This window comes from Puntigrus tetrazona, chromosome 7, assembly GCF_018831695.1.
Source record: "Puntigrus tetrazona isolate hp1 chromosome 7, ASM1883169v1, whole genome shotgun sequence".
Lineage (NCBI taxonomy): Eukaryota > Metazoa > Chordata > Actinopteri > Cypriniformes > Cyprinidae > Puntigrus > Puntigrus tetrazona.
The window spans coordinates 39,623,951-39,636,554 of record NC_056705.1 but is presented as its reverse complement, the minus strand read 5'-3'; the positions used below and the strand labels follow the sequence as shown (position 1 = coordinate 39,636,554).

The following is a 12,604-nucleotide window of genomic DNA, read 5'->3' as shown; positions in this document are numbered from 1 at the left end:
ATATAAAATATATTAATTATTATATATTATTATATATAAAATATTAATATATTAATATTAAATGCTATGTTATGTTAATGATTATTAAAACAAATGTTAAAAATGTAATTTAAAGAAAGACGTTTTTACAAAGTGCACGTTTTAAAAGTGTACTTAAATGTGTAAAGAAACATCAAAGTGTCTTTCTTTATATCACTTAAGTGGTCTTTTATTTCAGAAATATATTAACAATAATAACCAGGGTACAAAAGTACATGCAACAAGTAAATTAGAGAAAATTAGAATCAATCAATACGAAATAGGAAACAACTTAAGGATGCATGGATGGATCTGCAAGTATAAGATTTAAAGGACACTTCAAGTCCACGTCCTAGCTTTTCGCAAGACACATTAATGATATACAGACAGATGGTCGCTTTCAGTCCACAGAAAAAAAATAAAATAAAACAAGAAGATTTTTCTGCTCAAGTGTACTTGTATTATTGGGATATTTGACATATATCTTGAATAAAGAACAGCCTCAGGTTTAGACCCACTTGATCCACGACAGCAGGCCGATCCAGCGTGATCTTCGTGTGTGGCATCAGTTGTTTCATTTTTATGTTTTGTGATGACAGAGAGGACGGTAGTGCAGCAGAGGAGCTGATTTTACCCATATATAGCATCACCAAATATGCCCTATAAAGAGAGCAAGCGAGACCGTCTGATAAGAAACCGCTTTTAAAGCGGTCGGTGAGAACGGCTTCGAAAATCCTCCATAAGACTGTGAACAACAGAGTAGTACGCACATTAGAAATGGCATACTTTTAAGACAGTTTAAACCACAAAAACCTCAAAAATCTGATTTTCAACATAAACTGCTTGAAATATTTAACCAGGATCACCTCTGGGTTTTAAATGGATTTATCTTAAACACTTGGATTGATAAAAATGTTCAGGTTATAGGACCCGGCAAAATTATGAGATGCCCAGTCTGCTTTTATAAAATTATTGTCCAAAAAAACATTGAGACAAAGCCTAGGATGACAATGCAATGTCCTCATTTGAGTGAAAGGAAGAAGGACCGAAAGCTTACAATGTAAGACCTTTAAGAACAAGGAAAGAAGAACATGGATTCGTCCGTGATTTTGTCTTTACTTTGGACTTTTAAAAATGTAGCGTTTTATGTGCAATGGATGCTCTGCAGTGAATGGGTGCCGTCAGAATGAGAGTCCAAACAGCTGACAAAAACATCACAACGATCCACAAACGATCCACACCACTCCAGTCTATCAGTGAACGTCTTGAGGATAGAAAAACTGCATGTTTGTGAGAAATAAATCCATTTTTTGACTATAAACTGCCACTTCTGGCAAAGTTCATAAGCCGTAATAACGCTCGCTCCAGTGAAAACGTTCTTCCAGTGTTGACCTCTCACATCAAAACCGACCCACATGTTTGAAAACAAAACAGTTTTGGTCTGTTTTGGCTTGTAAATGGTGCTTGGTCCATGCATATTTCTCTCCTGAATCACACGACATGACTTTTTCGCTGGAAAAAGCAATATTACAGATAGAGGACTTAGCCAGGATTAGAAATGCCTTATTGGTGGATCTGGTTTTATGAAAACATACAGCCTTTCGCTTCTCAAGACATTAGCTGATGGACTGGAGTGGTGTGGTTTAATTCAGATGCTTTTATCAGTTGTTTGGACTCTTATTGTGACGGCACCCATTCACTGCAGTGAAATCAACATAATGCAATACAGTTTCCCCAGAGAATATTGCTTTATTTTATATAAACAAACACAAAGCTCACAAAAAACATCGTTTAGATTTCATTTGCAGATCTGTCATGAATTACAGATTTGCAGATAATTATTCATTTTTAAAAAGCAACTCGTATATGGTCCTTTTCATCTTTGGGGTACCGTATCCTCACAGTATTACACGCAACGCTGCCGCTCTGAACTACAGAACAGGATGCTGCATAGCTTTGCCACTGTTGTGTTTTCTTGCTGCCAAGGGAAAACTAAACAAAATGGTTCTGGTTGTACAGTACGTGCGTCAGGACGCACGCTTACGTAGCGCAGCTTGAAGTGCCTTCTGGCGCCGAATGTTTTTGCTCAAGCATCGCTCGCAAATACCTTTTTTGGTCCACCTGATGGATCCGTAAATGTTTTCATTAACATTGTTGACCGTTGCAGTGATATAAAAGTAAACTTTTGTACACATTTGGTTGTGAAACGCGTGGAGATATATTCATTTCTCATGTCATTACAGAGATCGAGTCATCGTGGCAAGAAACAGACTTCCCCCGACGCAGGGTCCTGCAGTATGGAGTCGAAAATCAAACAATCGACACTCCCAGAGCAGGTGGGCAACAAATGTTTTAGAGTGTTTGCATTTCAGAACTATTTATATTGAAGATTGCGTTATTTATTGACCGGTTTGTGCTGATTTGTACAAACTACCAAGTGTGAGAGTAAATATTTGTTTCCCCAAATAAGGCCACTGCTTGAAAGATGTACAAGATTTACGCACTAAATATTTTGCATGTTTAATTTGAGTTACTTGGTCTTAAAAAGCTTGAAATAAAAGTCTACTTAAGTGACATAAAGAGTGCACTTAGTAAAAATGTCAAACTATATGTAAAGAATATTTAAATAATTGTTTTAAGAACTTTGAGTAGTGCTTTAAAGAAGCACATTAAGTCAGTGTATAAAGACAATAGAATTATAAACATTATAAAGTATAAAGATGTACTGAAGTCCTACTTAAGTAGGTCAAAAATCTTTTAAAATGGTCAAAGATTGTATTTAACATACATTTTTAAACTATAATACTTTTTCATTCGATTGTGATTAACTCTCAGTTAAGTGTCCAAAAACTTTACAGTAAGTTTACACTTAAGCATATTCTTTCCGTAAAAAGTACTATGTACTGTTCTCAAGAGCCTGCTCGACCCTTGAGAAAGCAGAGATTTATCTTAAGAGGCCACGTGTTTCAGAGATGTATGAATTACTGTTGCAAAACAGAAAAATGGGACGTATGAAAGGGGTGGAAAAGAAAACATACATTGTCCAGAGATATCAGGAGGCTACGGCAAACATAAACAGACGTCAGGAACAGATGCTCTACTGCCTCATCTGGAAAACACTTGCAGGCATTGATCTCAGACAAATACCTCTGTTGTTGTTATTATTGTAGTTCTGTTGCAGTTTGTGTATTATGCAGACAAAGTACTGAGATCACAGCATGGCCTGTCTGCTTTAATCTGTGAGCGCAGCAAGCAGTTTAAATAATGGCCAACGCCACAGAATGGATGCTTGCAGCACTGTTAGTTGACATAATTAGACCTGTACACTCGAGCACTGAAGATACGCAGTCTTCAAATCGGGGACGTCAGGGATGAAGTCTACCAAAACACTAGCAAACACTATAAAACTTTAGATATAGAGAATCAGATTTCCCCAATGAACAGGTCAAATCAAAAAAACTTGTAACGAATTCTACTAAATGTGCCATTGTACTCTACCTTAAATATATACTGTAAAAAAGCACTTGCAGATAATATAATATTAATAAAGTAAAAGGCCACTTAAGTGAGAGAGTCATTTTTCACGAGTTGATATGATTCTTTAGGGCCTTCATGAAAAGGTATGTTGCTTTAAATGCTAATGAGCTCTGCTGACTCCTCCCCTCTCTTTCATGGAGTGATGTGCTGTAAACGTTAGCAGCGTTTAGCCACGGAACTTGATAACTTTGCAGAGATTCATAAATAAAACAGCTCAAACTCATTAAGGTAACATACTAAAGCTTGATTATAATCATATATTTAATGCGTTAGTTGATATAACATGTAAAAGTTACTGTATTTTAAATGTACTAAATTGCATATTTATGATTACAAATGTGTGGTTAGAACTATATTTAAAAACATACAAGTTTCAACACGTTTTCAGCAGTACTTCAAAAACATTGTTAGCTAAAATGGTTGCAAGTTCCATTGGACTCTATTGTTAGCAATGGTTCAAAAAAACACTAGTTTTCTCTCATATGCTTTCCTTGGTGCTGTCATATTTTAGCTGCTCAAAATGATTCACAGATCAGGCTAAATGACTCTTGAATCTTAATCAGCTGACATTCTCGAGTAGAAACGAGTCAAGAAGCATTGAGTTGACCTAAGAGCACTTACAAAGAGCAATCACTACAGGTTTATAGTGGAGGATAGTGCTAAGTGCTAAGTGCTAAGTTAAGTAGTGCTAAGTAGTGCTAAGTGCTAAGTTACTAATAAGTCTAAGAAGTCAATTTCGAAAAAGATTGTAATGTTTGCCAATTTTTATTTATTTTATGATACTAAATTATGTTTATGCTGTAATATATTTATTACCTGTTGACCATTTTTTGAGCGTAGAAAAAAAGATACATCCTGAATGCTTAATTTTAAGAAGAAAAACTGAAAACTGTAAGATTTAGTGTGGCTGCAGTACCGTACGTTTCCACTAGGAATCCTGTTTTCCATTACTTCTCACTTTAAAAAGTGAATATCACTGCAGTTTCCAAAAGAAATGAACACTACAGGCAGTAAAACTCCAACACATTTTATTCCATTTTATTCCACACGTTTACGGATTTTCAATTAATAATGTGTCATTTTTTCGCAGAGTTACTGGAAGAGTATCATGTTATGATTTCAAAACAATAGTAATATGCTGGGAGATCTGAAAACCGATGCTTTTGAACGTTAGCATCGCGCTTCGTATCTATTGGTTTTCATAGACGGTGTGTTTGTTCGGCAGTTTATGGAGAGCTCAAAACAGTTCTGCTTAAAGGAAGCCGAAATGGCACGGTTGCATCAACAAATGCCGTTTTATATCACTTCTTCATTTGTTAACACTATCTAATACAATACTTACTGCATCTGTATTAACGTAATAATAATGTGCCAGGGTTCATGTATTGAACCTGTGTTTTTTAGCGCCATTTCTCTTTGAAACTGTAGTCAAATATTCCATTACAAACATTACAAGTGCACAGACGGGCATATTTTTATGAGACCAGGTTGTAGCTAACTCATCGATTCAAAGAGCGCAGGCAAAAAATGTCCTGAGATAATGACTGCTCTCAATGTCAGATCTGCGATCGGATGAAATCCTACTGGCTAAATCTCCTTTAATTTGCATATCTGTGAGAGCTGAGCAATATTACATTCATTAGGTGCGGTTCCTTAAACTGCTCTTCCATAATTAGAGGGGATTGTGTAATAAGTCTGAGATTGATTTCTTTTTTCTGTCTCTCTCTCGTCCTCGCCATTGTTTTTGCTCCTTATAAAAGGACGAGACGGCAGACCCCGTCTTCAGACGAGAATCCTTTGAGGTTTGTGTTGCTTGGCAACTGAATGCTAAATTTTGGGAGTGCGTGTGTTTGTGGAGAGCCGTGTGAGAGCGGGAGCTTAGATGAAAAAGACAGAGGCGGCGAGAGAGAGAGAGAAAGAGAGAGGGAAAGGTGGGAGGAAATAAATAATGAGAAGGAAAGGGAAGGAGCTATTTTTAGCCATGTCAGTAATCATTGCACATGATGTTCTTTGCGTTGGCCAAATATTTTGTGTACATTTCAGAAGGAGTAGGTGGCTAGAAAATCCCTCACAGACAAACACGATCGCTGCAGTCTAATAAAAACAAATCATGCTGCATCATTTTTGACTGTGTGGAAATCAGACCTCGAGTGTGACCTCTTCTGACGTGATTCATTAATAAGTACAAGTAGGATATGATTTGTCCAGTATTTAATGAAAGTGACTCTAATAAGCATCCTCTTGGTTGGTTAGAAATATTTAAATAACAGACATGTTATATTGTATACTGTAACATAAATAGAAAAATGACTATATAATACAACTAAGACAGGAGAACGGGAGAACCTGGTGTAGATTCCAGGTCCAAATTGTAAACAGCAACATTACACAGTAACTTACAGTATATTACAGCTTTTACTATGTTTTTGATCAAAGGAATATAGACTTGGTGAGCAGAAGAGTCTTCTTTCAAAAGCATTAGAAATATTATTTAAAATGTTTTGCTTTCAATGTAGCTTTGCCTGCTCTCTCATTAGGCCTGCCTCTCCTCATGTATAATAATTAACATAAATGAATAGAGACTGATTGGGAAAGTTTAGCATCAGGTATGTTATATTATCTCTCAGCAGCTCTGAGCTCCACTGGCTTTCCTTTGCGTTCTTCATAATTTGCGTAAATAAATGACAGAATATTTTGCTGAACAAGGCTATTAACGAACTTTGAGTCATTTTAGTAGTTAAATCATAATAAAAACAGAACGTTTTTATTTTTTTGTGCCATTTGTTCATTATTTTGGGATTTTACACCTAACCGGGGCTTTCTCACTTGCACCCACATAGTGGAAAGGAAACTCTACCGCTCTATAGCTGTATCTGCTTTAATAAAACATGCTCTGATGAATCTACCTTCCCTCTTATTCTCACTTCTTTCTCACTTGCATTCTTTTTCTTTTATTTTCCCCCTCTGACAGAATTCACAGGTCAGATTATTAGATGTGAGACATGCTATTTAAACACAATGTGCTGATTTAAACCCGTACTTCGCTTTCCTCAGTCATTCAGCATATCTGCGTGTGTAAGATGTTGTTAGTTTAGTGCCATTACAATAGCTTATTTTTTGTAATAGTTTAAATAATATTTTTTACTTTAAGTAATTTCGCTTTTTAATGTATTGTTAATAATTTTGGTGCATGCCTAGGATGTACTTAAAAGCATTTACAGTGGATGTGATTTATACCTAAAAGTTAAAATACAGTTTCAATATTATTAACATTATTTAGTGAGAAAAAAGATCTAAATTTTTTTTTTTGTGGGTGTTTTTAAATGTGTCTGTCGGATCTGTGGGATGATCGGACACTATATGTCCAAAGATGTGCAGAATGAAGTAATGAAGTGCATTATTAATGCAAAATAGAAAAAAGTTACATTATTAATGCGTTATTGGAATTGTAGTTATTTTGGTATATCAAATTCATCAAAATATCAAATTGAAAAATGTTCAAATTTTGCTTGCTTTTTATAAAAATTTATTACAGATAATAAAATATTTAATGTTTTTAGTCTTTAGTTAACGTGATGCACAGGTTTTCAGCGAATATGCGGTATCAGTCCTGAGTGGGTTGCTGTTGTATACTGCGGGGTCGTGTTTCGCAGTTGATAAGCCAGCTGGATACCAAGACACCCTGCCATTTTAAGTCAATAGCATAACATTCTCTCTCTCCTCATTGTCTTCTGCAGTTTGTCACTCACTCTTAGCTTGCAGTCACACAATCAGACAGAAGGACAGATGCTGTCACTTTTTCTCTCAAGCATTTAAACCACCAAAGCCTTTTCTCTAGCTATTTTTCTTCTTTCACTCTTAAGCTTCTTTATTGCCGTTGATGGTTCAGTGAAGAATCTTTAACATTCGTGGAACCTTTTCATTGCACAAGAGGTTTGCTTATAGTGGTAAAAAGTTCTTCAAATTAACTGAAAGGTTCTTAGCGGAACCCAAAATCATTCTTCTATTGCATCGCACTAAAACCCATCATTTGGAACCTTTATTTTTTACTCCTCGCACTTTTGTAGAGAATAACTGTCACACAGGATTGGGTGAGCCATCATCATTTGAGAAGCTTTCAATCATTTGCTGAGGGCTGCTGATTTGCGCAGCTGCACTGGAGCTAAACTTGGCCCCAGCTGGTACGAAAAAAGAAAACAAGAGGCCCGAATTGGCTGCTTGTATTTAAGAAGCGGAGCAGGTGTCTGTTGCTGTGAGGTGAAAGGTCATAGTGACGTATTTGCACATTGACGCAATTTGTGCCTGTGGCGGCATTTCTGCAAAATTATATTATATTGCCTCTTGCACATTTCATGGCACTTTCAAAGCGAAATGTCCAGTGGGTGGCGCTAAAAGCATGTTCAGTTTTATCCTAAACATATGAAAGTAAATGTGTTACTACACACAGCGACTTTGTGTAGCTTAATCTTTGATTCTTTTAATTGTGATGTTTTTAATCTAATCTCAACAAATTAGAGTATAGTGACATGCCAATCAGCTAATCAACTCTACAAAGGTTTCCTGAGCCTTCAAAATGATCTCTCACTAGGCTACACAATCATGGGGAAGACTGCTGATCTGACAGTTGACCAGAAGACAATCATTAACACCCTTTACAATGAGGGTAAGCCACAAACATTCACTGCCAAAGAACTGGCTGTTCACAAAGTGCTGTATCCAAGCATGTTAACAGAACATTGAGTGGTAGGAAAAGGTGTGGAGGAAAAAAAAAGATGCACAACCAACTGAGAAAACCGCAACCTTATAAGAATTTTCAAGCAAAATCAATCAAACATCAGAGAATTTTACCTAGGCTAAGAAGAAGAAAAACTGGAGTGTAGTTCGGTGGTATTTCATTTGGAAACCAAGGTCCTAGAGCAGTGGTTCCCAACCTTTTCTTGTTTGAGGCACCCTTGGAAAGCCTTTCAAAAGTTCCCGGCACCCTTATAAGGAAATAGATATTTAAAATCTCCGTAGCTTTTTTATTATTATTTATTTATTTGTTTCATTTCGAGAGTTTGCATGCAACAACACCTTATACCTAGTCCTAGATGATTTGAGAATACTGTTTACACCAGTGGTTCCCAACCTTTTCTTGTTTGAGGCACCCTTGGAATTTTTTCCGCGAAATTTTGGCGGCACCCTCAAAAGATCTCACGGCACCCCTTAGTGCCGCGGCACACTGGTTGGGAACCACTGTCCTAGAGTCTGGAGAAAGGGTGGAGAAGCTCATAGCCCACGTTGTTTGAAGTCCGTTGTTAAGTTTCCACAGTCTGTGATGATTTGGGGTGCAATGTCATCTGCTGGTGTTGGGGGGATGAGCTGAAAGCTACTATCAAAGAAACCTGGGCTTCCATATCACCTTAGCAGTGTCACAAACTGATCACCTCCATGACATGCTGAATTGAGACAGTAATTAATGCAAAAGGAGCCCCTACCAATTATTGAGTACATGTACAGTAAATGAACATACTTTCCAGGAGGCCAACAATTCACAGAGCTGGACTCTCCACTAGTCTAGTGTTGCCCATGGTGAGAGGCGGCGGGCTTGTGTGGGCTTACTCATAGCCGCCCAGCTTAGCCGCCATGTGTAGGAGTTCACCCCAGAGCAAGAGGGTCGGCGACTTCAGGTTGAGAATAGGTCTCTCACTGTCATTTGTGCCTATAGGCTGCTTTGCGCAGCTGCAATCTGCTGACTTCGGTGGAACGAATACTTCAAGGATCTCCTCAATCCCACCAACACGTCTTCCACTGAGGAAGCAGAGGCTGGGGGCCCAGAGGAGGACTCGACCATCACCTGGGCTGAAGTAACCAAGGTAGTTAATAAGCTCCTCGGTGGCAAGGCACCAAGGGTGGATGAGATCCACCTTGAGTACCTTAGGTGTCTGGATGTTGTGGGCCTGTCTTGGCTGACACACCTCTGCAACATCACGTGGAGACTAGGGACAGTACCTCAAGACTGGCAGACTGCGGTGGTGGTTTCTCATTTTAAGAAGGGGGACTGGAGGGTGTGTTCCAACTATAGGGGTATCACACTCCTTAGCCTCCCCGGGAAAGTCCTGGTTGTGGAACACTGGACCAGCTGTATACCCTCCTTACGGTACTGGAGGGTTAATGGGAGTTTGCCAACCACTCCACATATGATTTGTGGAAGGCATTCGAACTTGTCCCTTCCGGGGCGTGCTTTGGGGGTATGGGTTCCAGGGCCCTTTGCTAAGGGCTGTCAGGTCTTTGTATGATTGGAGAAGGAGCTTGGTTCGCATTGCCGGCAGTAAGTCAGACTTGTTCCCCGGTGCATGTTAAACTCCAACAGGGCTGCCCTTCACCATCGGTCCTGTTTATTATCTTTATGGACAGGATTTCTATGAGGCCCGGGGCTGGGGGCCGGAGGGGGTCCGGTTTGGTGACCACAGGATCTCTTCTCTGTTTTTTGCAGATGATGTTGTCTTGTTGGCTGCATCAAGCCAGGACCTACAGCGTGCACTTGGTGGGGAGCTCCTGCTTTAGGTGGAGGAAGTATCCTGGGGTCTTGTTCACTAGTGAGGGAAGGATGAAAAGAGAGATCAACAGATGGATTGATGCAGCTTCTGCAGTAATGTGATCGATGTACCGCTCCATTGTGGTGAAGAAGGAGCAGAGCTGCAAGGTGAAGCTCTCGATTTACCAGTCAATCTATGTTCCTACTCTCACCTATGGTCATGAGCTTTGAGTCATGACCGAAAGGATGAGATCCCAGATACAACCGGCCAAAATGAGTTTCCTCTGCAGGGTGGCTGGGTGCTCCCTTAGAGATAGGGTGAGGAGCTCAGTCACTCGGGAGGAGCTCAGAGTAGACCCATTACTCCTCCACTGTGAAAGAGGCCAGCTGAGGTGGCTTGGGCATCTGTTTCGAACGCCTCCTGATGGAGATGTTTAGGGCATGTCCCACTGGGAGGAGGCCCCAGGGAAGACCCTGGACACGCTGGAGGGAATATGTCTCTCGGCTGGCCTGGGAGCACCTCTGTGTTCCCTCAGAAGAGCTGGAGGGAGGTGCTGCATGCAGCCATTTTTTTTAGAAACAACTTTTTTTTGCAGAAGCTTTGCCTTTAGTTAAACAGCTATTAAATTAGTAAAATATTTCAACTCAGATTAATGTTTTGTGTCTAATTATTTACTTTTGTGGCAAGAAGTGTAATAAGTGTAATAATTCTTTATTCTGAAATAAAAACCTGCTGGATGTATACATTATTCCTTACATATGCCTCTGTAATCATAAATGGTTTGAAATGGAATGAACTTTGTTCCTATTTTACTGCTAATAGTTACTAGTGCCTCTGGAAACTCCAGTGAATTGTATTTATAGCTACATTTTTTTTTTTACAAATTTAAAAAATGTTGGTAAGTACATGAGGTTGAGACTACAAAAAAATAGGGTGGGGGGAGCTTAAACAAAACAAGTGTAAAAGTTTCCACTATCCTGGCTTTTTTCAGTTATTTGGTTTGTCTTAAAATCGTTCACTTGCTCTGCCATCTGATTTACACACTTTCTCTATTTTTGTTGGAGTCAAACGCCGTCTTATATGTGCGTCTTTCTCACAGAACCCCAAGACGTTCCCCTTGGGAGAGGGAAATGGAGTATTTTTAGCAGTTGCACTTCTGTGTTGCTTGTCATCTCCTTGGTCCCTCCTTTTTTTCCATATTTCCTAAATCAAGTCCATGGGAAAGATATATCCTCCACTCAGTCTCTCACTTTCGCTCTGTTGCCATTGGCTTCCAGCCGCTGCTCGTCAACAATTCACTGCCCCAGGGAAGACGTCGCCATAGTAACTGGCTTCGCTAAGGCAGCTCGTCAGTTCATCGGAGGCGGGTTTTCAGCACGATTTTCATAGAGCCAATACATGTCTTTTGACACCGGGCTACAAAAGAGGATGGAAAGATGACAAAAAAGAGGAAGGAAGGAAGGAAGGAAGGTGGAGGATAGAGAGAGAGAGAGTGAAATAGCAAAGAAAAAAAGAGAAATGAGAAAATTCAAGAAAAAGAAACCATTGTATATAACAAAGGAGGGGTGAAGTTGTTTTGTCTGGGATATAAAGGGCAAGAAAATGACCCTGTGCATGTGTTTGCTTTTGTTTGTGGAAAATGTTATTGCTAGAGTCAAAGGAGATGTGATGGTACTTGAGTGAAACACAGCCGAGAACTTGAACTCTTTTCTAAAATATCCTTTTTACAAAAGAAAGAGAGAAAGCTATAAGAAACAACGTCATCTCATGAGTACTATTTTCACATAAACACTAAAATGTCTAAATTGTAACTCCTGTACAACCTTAGAGATGTACATATGTTTAATGAACCCTTATTCAATATATGGATATTTTACTAATGCAATTAATATGTTAATTCTGCCGTATTTATGGTCAATGAGATTTAATTTTATTTGTGCTTATTGTAAACAGTTGGCTTGCTCACTTTTTGAAATTTCAACATTTAACGTTTCACTTAAAATGAAAGCCATTTTAAATAAGACCACACTTTAAAATCTTTCAACCATTACTCACAAAATGTTATGAGAATTATCCAGAGAATTATTAGTCCAGTTTGAAATCTTGTACTTTTGATTCCAGTTGAGAAAACTCTTCTAAAACTCATGTTTAGGCAGAAATAAAGTAATCAAGAAAGTGTGTCTATAGTGTGTATGTTTTTATATGAGTCTGGAGAAGGCTTCAGTAGCACAGTGATGGGTTGCTATAAATAGAATTTAATTCTGTCGTCATTAACGTTCATGTTCCTGGTGTCATACATGCCACTAGCCTGCCACACATTCAGCTAAATTGGTTTTAAAAATCCAGCAGGCATAATTGTTTCTGATGATTCCATGTTTAAACCATGTGCTGTTTTCCTATTAGCAATTCATGAGTTCCCTGAAGACATCTTCACCAAAGAGCAGCGCAAGAGAGGAGCCATACTACTGCACGTGCTCTGTGTGAGTCCATCCATCCATCCATCCATCCATCCATCCATCCATCCATCCATC

At 38.7% G+C, this 12,604-nt stretch overlaps 1 protein-coding gene across 2 annotated transcripts in view; it reads left to right on the top strand.

Annotated features, from left to right (window-relative positions):
- LOC122349368 (sodium/potassium/calcium exchanger 3) overlaps positions 1-12,604 on the top strand; it is a 29,394-nt gene that overhangs the window by 2,078 nt on the left and 14,712 nt on the right. The window contains exons 2-3 of one of the 2 annotated variants that reach the window (XM_043245379.1): positions 2,262-2,354; positions 12,477-12,553. In XM_043245379.1, coding sequence (XP_043101314.1) covers positions 2,262-2,354; positions 12,477-12,553 — 170 coding nt within the window. Of the gene's footprint in view, positions 1-2,261; positions 2,355-3,689; positions 3,784-12,476; positions 12,554-12,604 lie in introns of those variants that run through there. The other variant, XM_043245380.1, reaches the window with a different exon arrangement.